This window comes from Scomber japonicus, chromosome 16 (genome assembly GCF_027409825.1).
Source record: "Scomber japonicus isolate fScoJap1 chromosome 16, fScoJap1.pri, whole genome shotgun sequence".
In the NCBI taxonomy this organism is placed as follows: Eukaryota; Metazoa; Chordata; class Actinopteri; order Scombriformes; family Scombridae; genus Scomber; species Scomber japonicus.
Window position 1 is genome coordinate 21,292,930 of NC_070593.1, and position 16,977 is coordinate 21,309,906.

The following is a 16,977-nucleotide window of genomic DNA, read 5'->3' on the forward strand; positions in this document are numbered from 1 at the left end:
TCTGCTGTGACTTTGACCATTTCCCAAGAAGTTTGAAAGCAACTTGTCAGCTTTGATTAGCATGCATAATTTATGTATTGCATCATCTGTTATTTGAGCTTTTTGCTGCAAACATACTGAAAACCCCTTTTTTTTAAGTGACCAAACTCTCATGCAATACAATGTTACAGTATTTTTAAAAATATAAGGAAAGTAAGAATAAAGAATGAGCTCTATGAAAAAATTTAAAATATGCAAAACTTAATATAAATTTAGCCATATTTGAGATTTACAAGCTGCACTGTCATTTTATCGCCACTAGGAGGCAGTATCTGTCTTTATATAGCAGGTTTAAGGAGATTATCTCTGTCCACACAGACTTTAGTTATTAACTCTGTCAGGAACCACTAATTCCCTCCTTTCATGACTGCAAAATCCCATTCACCTTTAACAAAAGGAACTTATAATAACATGTTCTTGCCTACCATTAATCACAGCTAGTCAAAACATGGTGATAATCAAGGTTTCTCCCACAGTGCTATCTGGTAGCTTTGGCAGAGTGGAATTAGGTTTGGTAAGGTTAAAAAAATTGGCCTTGTGCACCAGGGGGAATGCTAATCTTTAATGTTCAAACTGGCTTTTTAACCACATATTTTTTACACTATTCTCTTTGTCTACATTTCATACTCAGAGGCAATCACCATGGGGAACCTTCTGCAATCTGCTGACCTCTGGGCTTGAGATTTCAGTCAGCACTGCAACCATAAAAGGGAGCAAATTACTGGCTGCCACACATTTGATTTCAGTGATAATTCATCTGATGCACTTGGATATTTTTTGGGGGAGGTGGAGGGTGGGGGGGATAACGACTCCATCTTCCAAGGACACTGAAATTCAATGCATGAAAGAAGCCCCTCTGCTCAGCATTCTGTCACATGCCAGGTTTCCCCAAACGTGCTTGATTAACTTGTGCAGCTAGACAAATGTGGGCAAAGCTCATTTTCTCTGCATTAACCGCCACCTAGGTTAGGCATAAATTTATTTTACACTCAATTCTCTGTATTTTTATTGCTCCTCCAGTTCCAGTTTTTGGCACCACATCGTTTGGCACAGTCGAGCATGTGGAATTAACAGATTATAAAAAGGTCTTTTCTAGCGGTCGGTATTTTGGCACAGCTGTACCTGCAAATACTCGTTGGGCCTCAGAAATCTACAGTAAATCCAGCTGTTTGAAGAAAAGAAACCTCAGGCACGGCTCTACCGTTTCTCTTGACCTACTCGATTAACATAATGTCCGTGAGCAGTTCTCTCTGTGAAAATACACTTTCCACTCACTGAGTCTCTCTCCCTCTAGAAAACATGGAATTACAGTGAAACTGATTAAAATGAGCTGGTTTTCTTAGATAATCATATAAAGATTCAGTGACTTTACTGTGCAGGCAAATAGCAGTGTGTGTAAAGATATCCTGCACTCACATGGCTCAAGCTACGATACTGTTTACTTGTGTTTGTCCTCATGTACGCATAAATATTGTAGATTTTGTTTTTCATACAAACCCTCAGAGTGAGGACTCATCTCATATGGATCTACCTGCTCGTGAGCCCCCCTCTGACATGTGCAGTTGGACCTCTCTTCTCTCTCCCAGCAGAAAGTCATTTATTTTTCCTTCCAAACACACCTCCTGTAACTACTGCTGCTTTAAAAGTCAAAATATGTCTTGCACACTCCAGTAAACTGGCAGATTTACTAGCAGGGTGCACTCTTTTGTCTTAAGCCTCTCAGTGAAGCGTGGCTGTGGCTGCCAATGATTTAAAAGGAGTGCACCTGCCTGAGTACAGAGGGATCATTTAGTTTACAATGCCGCACTGATGTGGTGATAATTCTCCCTTTTATCTGTTATTTTTGAGTGTGTGTGTGTGTGTGTGTGTGTGTGTGTGTGTGTGTGTGTGTGTGTGTGTGTGTGTGTGTGTGTGTGTGTGTGATGTAGCTGGTTCTTTGTCACTGCTAGATTGAAGATAGAGGGTGATGGTGTTGCCTAATATGTCCTCGGGGATGTTTTAGCCTGTTGCACTCTTGTGTCTGAGCTTGTCATCTCCTGTGAAATCTGGTAGGGCAAGATTTTTTGAAAGCCAGTCACTCTGGAGGATTCATTCACAGTGACAATGCAAACTCAGTGAAACTCAATATAGAAAATGGGCTTGGCATCATTTAAAAAACATTAGCTAAAATATCTTTTTAGACTAGATCTTCACTACTAAATATGTGATGATGTCTCACCATACACAGCTATACAAGAACTTTACCTGGTAACGTTTCACTCTAAGTCAAGATATTATCAAAGAAGACAAGGGCTACTACAGTATGATCTATAGGCATCTTTTGGTCATTGGAGGTATTAAGGATCCACCCAAGCAAAGACAGGAGAACATTATTTGTGGATATTTTGGTACTTATGTATAATCACTGCTCCCTTGCATTATCCAAAAAGACAACACTCTGCAAGAAGAGGGACTATTAAAATGTCAAAGAGGGTCATTCTAATCATGCACAGAAGAGATCAATTTGATATGAACCGCTGTTGGCTCACCTCCAGATGTTCATCACCCTGGGCCTGCAGTTTGTTTGAACTGACTCACTGATATAAAGTGCCTTTTCCAAGAAGAAGTCCATGCCCTCCCCCTGCAGCTGATCATTGTAGGCTATGACATTGGCCATCAGAGCACTGAAGCAGAATATCAGATCAGAAATAATGCTATTATATTTAATGTAACAAAATCAGAAAGGCACTGACAGGGCATTTTAATAAACAGGGGAGTAGGATTAGGGTTAGGGTTAGTATTTTCATTTTGTCAATATGAGGAAAATAAATATGAACAACAAAGACTTACAGTATATGCTCAGAGGTTACATCTTACTCGAATAATATCATTTTAGCTTTATGGCGCTTTATGTCAACCTGAAATGGTGAGTCAACTGAATTGAAGTAATTCCCCCCTCCAACCTTTTATTCCTGGTCATGACATTACCCACGTTTCCTCTGAACAGACGGCGCTTTTAGAAGCTCAACAAAGAAGAAACCATGTGGCTGAATTAAACATGAGAGGTCTAAGCGCAGACCGTGATATGACTACCAAATCATTTGTCACAAAAGACACTGGGTGGGAGTCAAACTATACTGTATAGAGGCAGTAGCAGCAGCAGAGAGGCAGTAGTAGCAGCAGAGGCAGCAGCAGCAGTAACACCGCCCGGGATGCGAGCACTGCAACAACCTCACTCGCGTGATTCCACAAACGGGCGTCACGCACGTTATCCGGCTCATTTACATACATAACACCGCCCACGGGGGACGAACATGATAATCTACCATCGATTGAAAGCTAACCGTGCGGAGGGGAGAAAAAAACCATCAGAAAAAAGTTCGCAGGGGAGAGGGCTGCTTTAAACCAAGCCAAGTGTTTCGACAGAGGCGGACAGGCTTGACGGGGTGTTCGCCCCACTTTTTGGACTGCGATATGGACGCTTTGAAATCCGCTGGAAGGGCGATTATACGGAGCCCCAGTATCGCCAAACAGTCGTGGGGCTCGAGCAGACACAAAAGTAAGTATCCAAAAAATGCTCCATACCTGAACACGGAGACGCTAGCTAGTGCTATTCTGGCTAAACTAAGCTAGCCTCGACATGCAGCTAACATTACAACCGGCGTTTAACGTTTCTTGCCGTCACTTTACAACTCGGTAGCCACAGTTGTGGACACAAAGTAGCTGTCAGTAGGAGAGGGGGCATGGGGAAGGGGAGGGGTGTTTGACAAGCCCAGCAACTCAAACATATAATAGCAGAGCACTAGAGCGACTAATTAAAGTCAGAAATTTGTTTTGTTATGCTTTTGAACTTGACTCTGAAAGTGACAGCAGCGCCCCGCAGCTCGTAAACTGACTCCTGTTGAGGCTCTACCGCCGCGAGTTCAACCCCTTCTCCTACCCTCCAACACGCTCAAAACTGAGACTCAAAGCGGACGCGTAGAAAAAAAAAAGTTTGAAGGTCTTGTGTGGAAATCCTGTTGTTGTCTGCCACGTCACTCTGCCAGCATAGTGACTGACTGACAGTGGCTTTGAAATGGGCAACAGAGGCAGGCGGCGGAGAGGGTGGGGGGTGGAAAAATGCTGTGATGTGGACCCATGGGCGACAGCAGAGACAAGAGGGAAGAGACATGATACAAAAAAAGAAAAAAGAAAAGAGTGGTCGTCTTCCTGGCAAGGCTGTGCAATCCTAGCAACGCACTGTTGCTAGGCGATACACCTTGTGAAAAAAAAGAGTGGCTGTATATAAGGAGTGGTTGATAGATGGATGATGTATTGTCAGTGCATGTTAAACGCATCGAAACTGCACTTAGTAATATGTGTATGGGTTGCTGGCTCTTTAAATGTCTTATAGAGTTGTCTTTATTCAGCTAGAATTAGGGGTTTAATCATCCTGAGAGCCACCTGAGGATTAGCTTGGGATTTCCCACATGATTCCTGGCTTCAGCTGCTGCTCAGCATCCCACAAATGTGTACAAACATCAACTGGGCATGATCACATTGCAGAGACCCTGTCTATGTTTGCTCACACAAAAAGGGGGAATGTCCCCTGCCCGCTCTCATAGCTCATAGCTCCCCCCTTTCCTTCTTTTTTTTTCTTTTCTTTTTTTCTTTCATAGACAATAGAGCAGTTGGCAGCAAGATGTTACACGTGCCAGTCAGTGCAGTCCATGCTTTGTTTTGGCCCACTCCTCTCTAAAGGGGGAGCGATGCACCATCAGCAGGGCTCGTCCACATCTGACCAGGCAGCGGTCACAGAGGGCTAATGGCCAATTAATCGCTAATGCTGGAAAGCTGAGGCTGGAAGCAAGCTTTGACATGACTCCACAGTCAACATCCTCGCCTTTGTGTTGCAGGCACAGATAGACAGTTATCTATTGCATCATTTCTCACCTACATTACTTATTAATTGGAGGTTCCTGTTTTGCGGTCAACTAACGTTTCATCATCTTCTCCTTCCCCCCCCCCCCCCATTCTGCTGATTTATATGAAAAGCTTAGCTCTGTTTATGAGAAGACATCAGTGAACAGCAGTGTCACGAATAGAAATCAACTTGTCTCTGCTCTTTTTGCAATGCATTGTAATTCTTTGATAATGTGCCTTATTCTTTCTTGGATCGTTTAACAAAAGCAGTATATTTTGTTTCTGACGGATCCATAATTCGAGGCAAAGTTTTACCACATGTCTGTCCCTCCTGCATGCGTTTTGGGCTTGGCCTAGTCAAAGCAGCCTATTCACGTCTTTGGCATCTATCAGCACCGCATTCCTTTCTCCCTACACTCAGTTTCGCATCATGACATCTTCCAGTATCGTTTTTACTTAACTGCCTATTATCTTATTAATGATCTACACATGCCAAATACGCAATGCATCTAAATTTGCTTTTGCAGGCTCGGTCCTCTGTTTGGGCATGAATGTGTCAGCTATGTCATTTCCTGCACGGTTTTAAATGGCTCGGTGGCTTTTTTTGGCATTCTGCTGAGCTGACAAAACCTTTTTTCACTGCGCTGCCCTCTCATTACATCCAAATAGTTCCCATTTTCAGAGGGGGATAAATGGTATGTAACACCAACTGTCTTTTTAGGTCACCCAGGCCCCACATTTCTGCCTTTACCAATCTGAAAAGTGTGGGAGGCAGAAAATCCCCGTCTGCTTTGAAGAGAGACGGCTTCCCTCCCACGTCCGTGGTCAAGGAGCTGTCTTCTGTGCAGTTGTGAATATTTGAAATGGCTAAATATCAGGGTGGAGATGTTAAAGGGGTGTGAGTTTGATCTTAAACATCTCAATGTTGTTGACACATCTCCAGGAAATGGTTGAGCTCATTTGCATGCTGCGCATTATTCACATCACTGCAGTGACAGAAGTCGAGGCTGTTTTTGGTTGTTGTTGTTTTTTTTTTAAAATAATGCTTCTATGTCTTATAGATTAACAGTAGGTCTGCACTGTCCACGCAGACAGCTGTTAGCGTGTCTCCTCTCTGTGGTTAGACCTGCTCCTGCACCTCTGGCCCTGCTCTGACCGGTCAGAGCTGTTTCCCCCCCGCAACACACACAGTCTTCAAAAGGCCGGCCAGGCTGTAATGGAGATTGCTTCCTGCAGGATTCCTTTATGATGTTGTAAAGCTCAGACTGATTTATAGTCCTGTTGGGTCTTCTGTATCTCTGAGTTTTGGGAGTGGGATTTATCCCCAGTTCAACCCTCCAGATAATTGGAGGAGAAATCTGTTCTGGGACCTTGGTTCCGCCCAGATTATCTAGTAATGTGAGGGGTGTTTATGACCCCGGGTTTATAGATCCAGTCTTAAACCTCCAGAACTGCTCGCAGACTCATCAGAGTCGGCTAGGCCGTGTTTTGATATTTAGGTTTTAAAATCTGTTTACGTCACTACTTTTGTTACCGTGATCACAAACAGCCAAATAAATACAATGAGTGAATGAGAGGAAGTGAATGAGACGTTTTTTGAAAGGTTGACTGTATAGAAATGACAACAAGCTGGAGTTGTTGGACAGCTGATGTGGAGGAAAGACTTTGTTTTTATCGGTGTTGTTTACATATGCTTCTCCATGCAATCACGTGAGGCAGTGATAATCTTTATACTGTGGTGTGTGTGTGTATGTGTGTGATGCACCATTATTTTCCAATCTTGTAGTGTGTGTGTGCATATCTGAGATTAAGAGAGAACATCTGAAGTTTGTCCTTATGTGTGTGGAATGCATAAGCCGCTTGTGTGTGTGTGTGTGTGTGTGTGTGTGTGTGTGTGTGTGTGTGTGTGTGTGTGTGTGTGTGGCCACGTGTGAGCGTGCAGATCGGGCTGCACAATCATGCTTTGTCACTGTTTTTAATCCTGCGGGGGGGGAAATAGATGTTTGATTTTCAGTAGCTTTAGCTGACGCAGCAGGAAAAATACGATACTTTGAACACCACAATTATTATCATTACGGTGAACTGAGTGCAGAAGTGGAATCTGTTTGCATCTGTTATATCGACCGTGATTAGAAATATACATCTGCTCTCATGTCATGACATCGGAGCAAACATCATTTCCTCCAATTATCCCCAGAAGGTATTATAATATAAAAATACACACACATTTATGGCAGAAGCTAAATGATAGAAATGCAGCTCCTGTTGTATGTGTAGAAAAAATAGTTCTCATATTAGTCTGTTACATGATAATTGTCTTTATGTAAGGAAATGAGTCATTTTAAGGGCTGTTTGTGAAAGATTTCTGTGAAGCCAGTGAGGAAGTCTGGGTCAGAAGCACCAGTTCACCTTCCTGGTAAGAAATAATTAATGTAATCTCCTTCTCCCATATGTCTAGACATATGGTCCGCATGTTAAGTCACAGTCCTGCAGCCTCATTGTCAGCAGGACGGCGACTGCGACCTGTTTTACAGCGAGGAAGAACGCCTACAAATCCTAGTTAAGTATATTTAGACGCCTGGAAACTGTTACGTGGTTCTCTTCTCGCCAGCAATTACAACTCCTTTTTAGTTTTAATCTGCTTTAAAGCAACTGAGCTAATCATTTGACAGGTACAACTGTAGGCGAGCCAAGAACATTGTCCTGCAGGCTTTTATTGGGCACCCGCAGCAGGAGAGGAAGCATCCAACCTGTCAGTCAAGCTGTGGGGGTTGAGAGATGTCTTTGGGGGTGGAGGGAGGGGGTGTTTGGCCAGATACTCAGGTAGCTGATAAGCAAACTGTCATTCCTCTCCCTCCACTTCAGTGAGTGTGAAAGTCAGGAAAGGCTGTAGAGCTTCATGTGACTCAAAAACACATACTCACATTGTGACTGTGTGAAAGAAGATGCAACAAAAGAATTGTTTTTCTTCTTCTTCTTTTTTCTTTCAGTATCCCCACAGCTATAGCTTGGAGAAAATCCCCCGTCGTGCTCTGCCAGCGTCTATGAAATCTTCTGAAAGCTCACACGGCACGCCCTTTTACACTAAACTCACCTTTTGTATACGAAGGAATCCAGGACTGCGAGGCAGGTTGTTTGTCGTCACGGATGATTCCTCTAACATGTCATTGACCCTTCCCTCTCTCTGTACTGTTGGTTTATATCACTGCTGTTACAGGTCTCTGCCAAGAAGCACATAAACATATTTGAGTGGAGATGCAGAGACAAGCTTTTTCTGGATATGTACAACAGAGCTGATATTTCAGGTGTAAATCTGTGATCCTGTGTGTGACGGGTTGAAGAAGAGAAATATTAATTAGCCCTCAGGGGCAGAATGCGACTAAGGCAAACGACAGAGGGTCTTAAGGGGTCATCTTTGGTTTCTGTATAACGAGATCCGACTCAGGACCGGATTTCAAATTAAACTCAGAGTAATTGGATCCAGATTTTGATCTGTTGCCACACAGGTCTTAGGTCAGCTTGTCTGTCTGTCAACATGTCGAATACCCAGGTGGATCCAGGCAGATACGCTACCAGCTACGATCAGGTCATCATCAATCCAGATGAATAAATGTTTTTAAGTTTTTTGACTGCTGTTAATTTAAATTTTTGTTGAATTTTTTGTTTTGAGTCAGCAATATTTTGGATCTGTTCTAATTATCCTTATACCTGTCTGTCCTCTGGATCCTTTCCAACGGGTTCTCTTTTGGTAGGTTTTCCACAGATTTAGACTTGTGAAGACCACTATATTGGTGTATTTAACACTGCTCCCCAGTGCACAGCAACATAGTATTTTGAATTATTCACATGTTTATATACTCGTAGATGCAACCGGCCTGCTGCATAAAAAACAGCATCCTTATTTGTCTCATGTGAGCCGCTGTATATCCAAGCATCTCCTCTCTAGTGCGGCTGCCCTCGGAGCGCTTTAAGGATCAGTTTCATAACCCTGATTCTTGTTGAGAGTACATTCCGGCCTCAGCTGGTCATCAGCTGTAATCCCCGACTGGCATGATCACTCATTTCTCCTCTCTCTCTCCTCACTTTCCTCTTTTTTGAACGGATTCATCCGATAGTGAAAGACACGTGTCTCGATATTAGGACTTAGACGACTATAAGACTCTTTTTTTTTTATCCTCCGCAAATCCCTTTCCTTTACCCTCTCGGAATTGTTTTGAATGGTCATCAAATTAAAAAACGGTCATGCAACACTTCCCCCTGTATCTTTGGGAACGCTCCAACACGGATATGTAAAAATAGGCCTATTTTAATCCTGCTGATACAGAAGACGAAACTAGAGGAGCACTCTGCTAGGACAAAGAAAGGAGGACAGAGGCCGCGAGGACGTAATGGATCTCCACTGACTGTTCATCTTACTTACTTTGTATCGATTGTTCCTTTTTTTTACTGGCCTGTCTCTGCGGTCATTTGTACCTAATGCTGTTATTTAGAGACATTGACCCGAGTCTGTGATAAATATGTAAAACATTTCCTGTATCTGGTCCACAGGAGCTGAGGTCAGGAGCAGGAACAATAGTACTGGATTAGTCTTTGTACGAGAGGCCGGGACAGTGACAGTCGCCCCATGTGTAGTAGCACACTTTCTCTCCTTTGTAACAATGCTCCATCTCAGCCTTCTCTCATTAGGCGTTGGGCGATGTCTGCACTCGTCTCCGACCTGCACCGGAACCGACAGCCACAGCAGAACGTGTTACCCATCACGTGGCTGAAATGAGACTTAACCACTAAAAGAGAGTCTGCAGTAGAGATGTAGCACTTCACTTTTTATGTGGTTTAGTTAGAGGTTGTCCAATGCTTCATGCTGCGTGTATCCCTCTGGGCATCTTTCCTCAGCTGAGTCAGCACTTTCTAAATGAGCCCAAAGTGTCCTGATTGGAATCTAATAATGCTGGATTAGGTTTTTTCTTTTTTTTTTTCTTTCTGCATGTGTCTTGTTGTTGTGAGATAAGAGGAGGTCACCTCACCCGCAGGCGGAGGTCGAGTCCAGTCTTTAAATAGCTTTAAACACAGAAGCAAATGTTGCTTTAGATAATTGCTTGCAGTTGGAGCTGTGTCATCATAGTATTTGCCTGCCGCTGACCTCTTAAGACACTTCTTGTGATTTGCGGTCTGTCTCGGCGGGCCGTGATTTCCACATGTAAACACAAACATATAGCTGAGCCTGACCACGTGGAAGTGAGTCAGACATTACAGCTTCTCCTCAAGAATTCACAGGCTGTTATTCGACTCGCTTCATTTCGGCAACAGAAGCCCCAGCGGACATGTATTCATTTCCCCATCTTGTTGAGGAGAAGGCGCACAGGTGGGCAGGAGTGCGTCCAGCCAGTCTGAAAACAATGAGTCATTCACAGTTTGAGATCTAGATGAATGCACCGGGATTCTCTCTCCTCTCATTCATTCACTGAAGTCAATGCGGCACCACATGCTGAGAGCTCTCAGTCCTCAGCGGCTCCTTTTTTTTTTAAAAGATTTTATTTATTTATGAATCTCAACAAAAGGGAGAAACTGTTGATATAGCTGGCTCGACTTGTGGAGTGCTGCGACTTTAAAGATCGACCTGGAAGTCTTTATTTGTGTTTTTGTAAACACTGTTTTTGGCCACCGGCTCTACTTGACTCCACATGCCTGTTTTTTTAGGTGAGGGTTTTCCCCCATTGAACAGATAATAAAAGGTGATGTGATGTGAGATACTACAGACCTCTGATTGATTAATCATATCTATCACTCACTAATACCTCACTCTACCACAGCTTCCTGTTCTCGCTCACAAACCGCTGTGCTATCTCGCTCTCTTTCTCCCCCTCCCTCTCTTGCTCGCTCCCCTCAGCGAAAAAAAACTCAGCTTTGTTTGAAACACAGCATTCACACACACAGAAGAGAGAGTCTGTCTCCACAATAAATCATCTGCTCAGTGTTTACTTATTTATTTGTGTTTCAGAACTGCCTTGAAACCATCAGAAAATAATGTTTTATTCTTCACTTTCTCCCTATTCTCTCCTCACTCTACCACTGTAGCACTGTCTCTCTCTCTCTCTCTCTCTCTCTCTCTCTCTCTCTCTCTCTCTCTCTCTCTCTCTCTCTCTCTCTCTCTCTCTCTCTCTCTCTCTCTCTCTCTCTCTCTCTCTCGCACTCTCTCCTTTTCCTCTCGTCTTTTTTTAAAATGAGTTTGGAAGCTGACAACAAAGACTAACTATTGTTATCAGACAAAGAGAAATGTCCCCCTCTGGTCCTAAAATCAATTTTACAGTACTTGCTTGTTTTATGAACTAAGCTGTACACAAACTTAAGCAGCTGGTCAATGAAGGTCACACCTATCTTCATACCACCCCCCCCACCCCCAAACACACACACACACAAATTGGGAGGGGTACTTTATACAATGGAAAACCAAATCCGAAAAAAGTAAAGTGAGCCAAGTGGAGCTGATACCATGTAGTTTAAAACAGGCTGGGTCACTTCTTTGCTGCTTAGCCCTCCTCATCTCCACCCCTACTATCCCAAAATAATCATTCATGACAGACCGGGTTGGATATCTAACTGCTTGATCTGGTATCGCTCACAGGATGATGTCAATACCAACATAAACTCCTACTGTTGGAAGTAATGATTCATCACGGTGTAAAGTGGCAGTAGGTGTGTCACCTGGTCAGCTCTGTCACTGATAAATTGGTGTCACTGACAGAGAGGAAAAAGGAAAAGTAGGCATTTTCATCCTCAATTCATCTTTGTCTGCTGGTCTATCGTATATTGTATTGTGGTAAACATTTTTATCCATTTTCCAGCAGAGAAACGTTGTTAGTGTTGGCTGAAAGCAAACCAGATCGAACTGATACAACAGCTAAGTTGTCAGGATGCCACTATGGTGATTTGTGTTTCTTTTATGCCCCTATCTCTGCGTGTGTCTCTCCCTCTCTGCCTCTCTGCCAGCCCCAGAGTATTAACTACATTATTTAGCCTGCACTCACAGCACAGCGCTGCTCTCCTGCTGTTTCCACGGTGATTAAACTGTTGCATCCCCTTAATTGTCCATTACTTTTCTTTGTGTGAAGGGAAGGGTATGTGAATTTTGACTAGCTGCCTTCATTTGCATCACCTCACTTCCTATTTCCCTTTCTTTATCCGCTTGGTCTTCATTTATGAATGTCTCCATGCCTCTGTTCATCTTTTCTCCCTCCCTTTATCCATCCATCCCTCCATCTGTCTGTCTGTTGTCTTGTGTTAAGGCCAGGAGGAGCAGATTTTCTCTCCTCATTACTGTCACTGTCACTGGCTGTTGACAGGGGCTGTGATAGCGATCCTCTCTGACCCTCCCTTGTCCAAATCACCTGTTTCATTTCCTCTTTGCGGCTTTGACCGAAATACCTGCCACCGCCCCTCAGTCCTCCACCCTTCTCATACTCTAATGCTGCCCAAGCCCAGCTCCTAAATCCCCTTGTTTTTATAATTCCTGAGTAGTGGTCGACATATACAAATTCTTTTGGTTAGTTTGTTCTTGCATCTGATAAAATGCAACAATTTGAAAATAACAAGTGAGACACAACATTGCTGAATTTTAATTTTGTATTTATCAGTAATATTATTGTCTGCACTGTTTCTTTTGCTGAGGTAGATCTGCACTCTCTGCAGTACACTTATTTAAAATAAAAATGAATATGAATAAGAATGAATGAAAAATGAATAAAGTTTTAGGGCAGTTAACAGCATTTATCAGCAGATTGTAGTATCTACTAGAGCAAAAATGTGTAACAACCGAGCATTGAATATTTGATATATTTTAAGATTGTATTTAAACATTGGACAAGACTGCAAATGTTCCTCGCTTTAAGTGTTTTACACAATAAAATGGAAAGTTATATTTCTTTCCCTTCCCCCTCGTTTGTTTTTTGATCCATAAATGATCCGAGCTGTGACTCAAGACTGCGATATGATCTGAAGCGCTGAGTTTTGTGATCCTCTGCAGCCCCAGTGTACGCCCAGTCTTGAATAATTCTTACAGTTTTCGACAGTTTCTTTTCACTTTGAAATGCTCATGAAATAGCGATGTGCTGACACACAGACCACATGTTTTTAGGAACTTGATTTGTGTTTTTTAACAAATTCTAACGTTCTCATCCAGTCTAAAATACACTCACAAATTGTTTCGTGCAGAAGCCTTTTTTTTTTTAGTGACCCGTTATCACACTTATTTACAAGAACATGCAATCCCAAAGTCAGGCGTTCCTGTATTAAACCTGCCTACATATAGAATGATATAGAGGTTTTAGATTTATAGACTTGTACCAGTTCAGATGAGGTGAACTGCAGAGTGAGGAAGTATCAGTTTGTATTTTCTTTGTTCCCCCTCTTGCACAGTGTTGAGACTTGTCTGAAGCAGGAGGAGACACAGGGGATGGGAGGACGTTTCCATGTGACTGATAGAGTGGACTCGACACTGGCTGTGTGATTACAGGCCGATTCCGCTTCAGTGAGCGGCTGCCAACGGGGTTTTGTTTTGTTGGGGGTTTTTAAGTACAGCAAACTGTGACTCTAACTGTTATACCGGCGCATACTAAGCATCACATGTTGTAATGTGTAATTACAGATAGTTACGTGTACTTGCACAACATCATTTCAAAAAAAAGGTAGTTAGAACCGTTTTTTCTGAAGAGTGTGAGGAAAAAAATAGTTCCAGAAGGTTGCAGACTTCCTATAATTTCTTATTCTTAGAGTGGGTGATGATATAAAACAATTTATTGGAGCAATAAAAAATGTTGTTCAGTTACCATATCCTCTCTCTCTCTAGTTTTTCCCATTGTGATTTTGTGGAGCCTGTCCTCAGAGCATGAGCAGGGTCAGGAATCCCACTGAGACCCTGTATGTAATATTGGGCAGTACAAAATAAAGTGAGACCTTTTCTCCACCAGGTCAAATTATTAGTCTTGTGATTTGAGCAACTGTAGACTTCAGGCCTCACTCAGTACAGAGTACGCCAAGTTTGGACTCGCATGCTTTGGAGTTAAAAGACTTGGCATGTTGAACTTTGGGAGGGGAGGAAGTAGTACACTCTGTTTTCTCTTGGCACAGCAACGTTACTGCTGACATCACCAGCTGGGCCTGGCTCCAGTCACATTCAACGTAACTGTAAACAATCTCCAATAAAATCAAAAACATAATTGTCCAATAAAACTTATGGGCCTTAAACTAAACTAATTTAACATAGAAAATATAGATTTCCTGTTTGAGATCTCTTAATATATTTTTATGTTGATGTAGTAAATTTTTTTTGTGAAATTACTAACATAAAATAAATGAATAGATGTATAAATGTGGAACTTCTCCCTCAGAAAGGATATCAAAACTTAATTTTGGGGATAGATTCTCAGATTCTCCACCATCACACCCAAGTTCAAACTCCCAAAACCTCCTCCACAACACGGGTGGAGCAGGAACACTTGGGGTCATTTGGACCTTACTATACTCTGTGGAACAGTTTCTTGGGCTGTGACTGATAAAGTTGCACAAGGTTGTACAAACAAGAACAATGATGGAGAAAAGCTTAGTGTATCTCATGAAGTCATCGTCTTTAAGTCCTCCAGCTGTGTGAATATTGCACATGAATATATTTTCATGAATATTCTTAAATGTCAAAGGTTACCCAAAGAGAAGTATGTTTTTCCCTGCAACAGATTAAAAGTCATTCTCACCCCTGTTAAAGCACATCACTATAATGAATGCTTTATTTAGAAGACCCCCTATCGAGCCTAATCTGGGAGATGACCCAAGGTTGACAGATGCTGGGAGTGATTATTTCCCCATATCATTTGGCAGTCAACCAGCATCTATTTGTTTCTCCTCTGTTTTTTGTTTCTGCTACTCTTCCTCTACAAAATTCCCCTCCTCTGGCATGAGCCTCTCTTGTTGTAGCGCGGTCGATATTTATATGACCGTTCATGTGAGCCAGAGTAAAGTGAGAGCTGTAAAAAGTTTTCCAGAGCATCAGCGTTCAGGCACCCAGGCCTTGCAAAGACTTGCAGAGCAGGAGCCAGAACAAGACCGAGTGAACCCCGCTGCTTCATTATCCCACACTATTCTTTGAAGATGATTGGCTAATTAAACAACCACAGTGTTTTTGGTTACTGATGTTGGCAGCAGCTGCATCCCTCTACCTGCCCCCCTACTTCCCCCCCCCCCTCCCCTTCTTATCCTCTTGCACTCAGCAAACATCAGTGCTCCATTGCCTGCTCTCTCTGGCTTATTTACAGGCAGTGCCACCCAGGCGAGCAGCACTCACTGACCAGCCAGCGCTCCAGCGTAGCCGAGGAGCCTTTGAAGTTCGCTCTAATCAGCACCCCAGCTGCACAGAGCTGCCATGGAGGGGGGCTGGTGGTGGTGCTGGTGGTGCGGGCGGGGGGGTTGGTTTGCTTGGTTGTATGAATGCAAATGTGACCGTTATGAAAATAGATAATTAGTCTATACAAAGCAGGGTATATGCACCAAATCTAAAAATAGATGTGGTTCATGAGCTGCTCGTCTGAACCGCCATCGTGGTTTTTCTTCTTTTTTTTAAAGAAATCTGCTACTACAGCGAGGCCATGGACTGTTTTCTTTTTTTTCTCACTGCTTGAATATTCATCTGTGCATTTGGTTTTCAGGCTGGACTAAATATTTTCCATCGTGTGTAGTCCAGTCTCACAGTAACCTCCTTTTTAGGGTCTATTGGGATGGGGGATGGGGGGGGGGGGGGATTCCTGAAACCCTGCAGTCAGGTTGAACTGCAACACATCCCCAGAGACCCCAAGCAAGCGAGCATTAGTATGGGCAGTTGAAGCACGGGGTCTGGCTTCTAAAATCACTGCTGGACCAACACAAGCCGCTGCTACCGCTGCATGTATTGTGTGAATGACATCTCTTCTAAGCCTCGAATCACTCAGAGCATCATCAAAGCACATCTGACAGATTGTTAGAATTCAGTGCAGCAGACCTGTCAGCGGCGTTGCCTTTTATAAACACTGCAAATCTTCAGAATGAGCATCCACTGTTGCTTTTGTGAACACACTAAAGGTTAGAAGTGTCACAGCAGCTGATAACCGCATTGTTCCTCATCACATTCGTGTTCTGTCTGCAAATGTTACACCTCATAATGGTCATTTATAGTCCACATGGACCACATGGTAAGTTGATTTAGGTCACCAATAGCATCTGGTGATTCCTCACCACAGATTCTATTACAGTGAGGGTGCTACTTATCCAGGCACTAATGTAACTATAGGATCAGCAGAGGACGATAGCCTGATCTGTTCCCCACACTTAGGAGCTCGAAGACCTCGACCTCAGAGTGGGTGTTCACTGTCAGCCTCACCCATTACTTAAATATGGGTTTTGGTAAGAGCTGTATTTAGACCATTAAAATCATTCTCCACAAGCACTCAGGGTGGACTCGGTTTGGCAGAAGAAGAAATTAACATTATAGGTTGGAGTCTGCCGCTGTCCCCAAGTGGTATATGTGTCCTTAATGATTGGTTCTTAAGCCAAAAGATAGTGTTCATGAACTTAAACCTTTTATTTAAGTGCCAGCACAGAAAATCCATCATAGATTAATCAGTAGATTATTTTCTTACTCTGTTTGGTCAATAAAATATCAGAAATCAGACAAAAAACATACATCACACTTTCCCAACGTCTGAGTTGACAGATTTTAAATGTTTTGTTTGTACTGGCTAAATGTCATGTCAAGTAATCGTATCCATCTCTAGTATATTTGTTTATTCTAGCATTTTGAGACCCATGAGTGTTGGAGAGCATGTGCGCTAAGTCTTTTACTGTTCATAACTGGCTGCACATCTCCTTAGACAACATCACTTCTAGTTAGAGCACACTGAAGATCCTGGGTGCCATTAAGACCACCCAGGAGGGAGGAGGGGTGATATTGATGATGTTTTATGATGGGCCTTTTAGGAGACAAATGGATCCCTCTGCCTTCACTCACTCTCTAACCACATAGCAGCATGTCCATAAAGC

General features: G+C 42.9%; 1 protein-coding gene across 2 annotated transcripts in view; it reads left to right on the plus strand.

Moving 5' to 3' along the window:
• The first annotated feature begins 3,377 nt into the window (after positions 1-3,377).
• The window catches only part of ldlrap1b (low density lipoprotein receptor adaptor protein 1b), a 30,672-nt gene continuing 17,072 nt past the window's right edge, over positions 3,378-16,977 (plus strand). For both annotated transcript variants that reach the window (XM_053335245.1, XM_053335247.1), the window contains exon 1: positions 3,378-3,577. In XM_053335245.1, the coding sequence (XP_053191220.1) occupies positions 3,493-3,577 (85 nt within the window). In that variant the 5' untranslated portion in view covers positions 3,378-3,492. The remainder of the gene's footprint in view (positions 3,578-16,977) is intronic.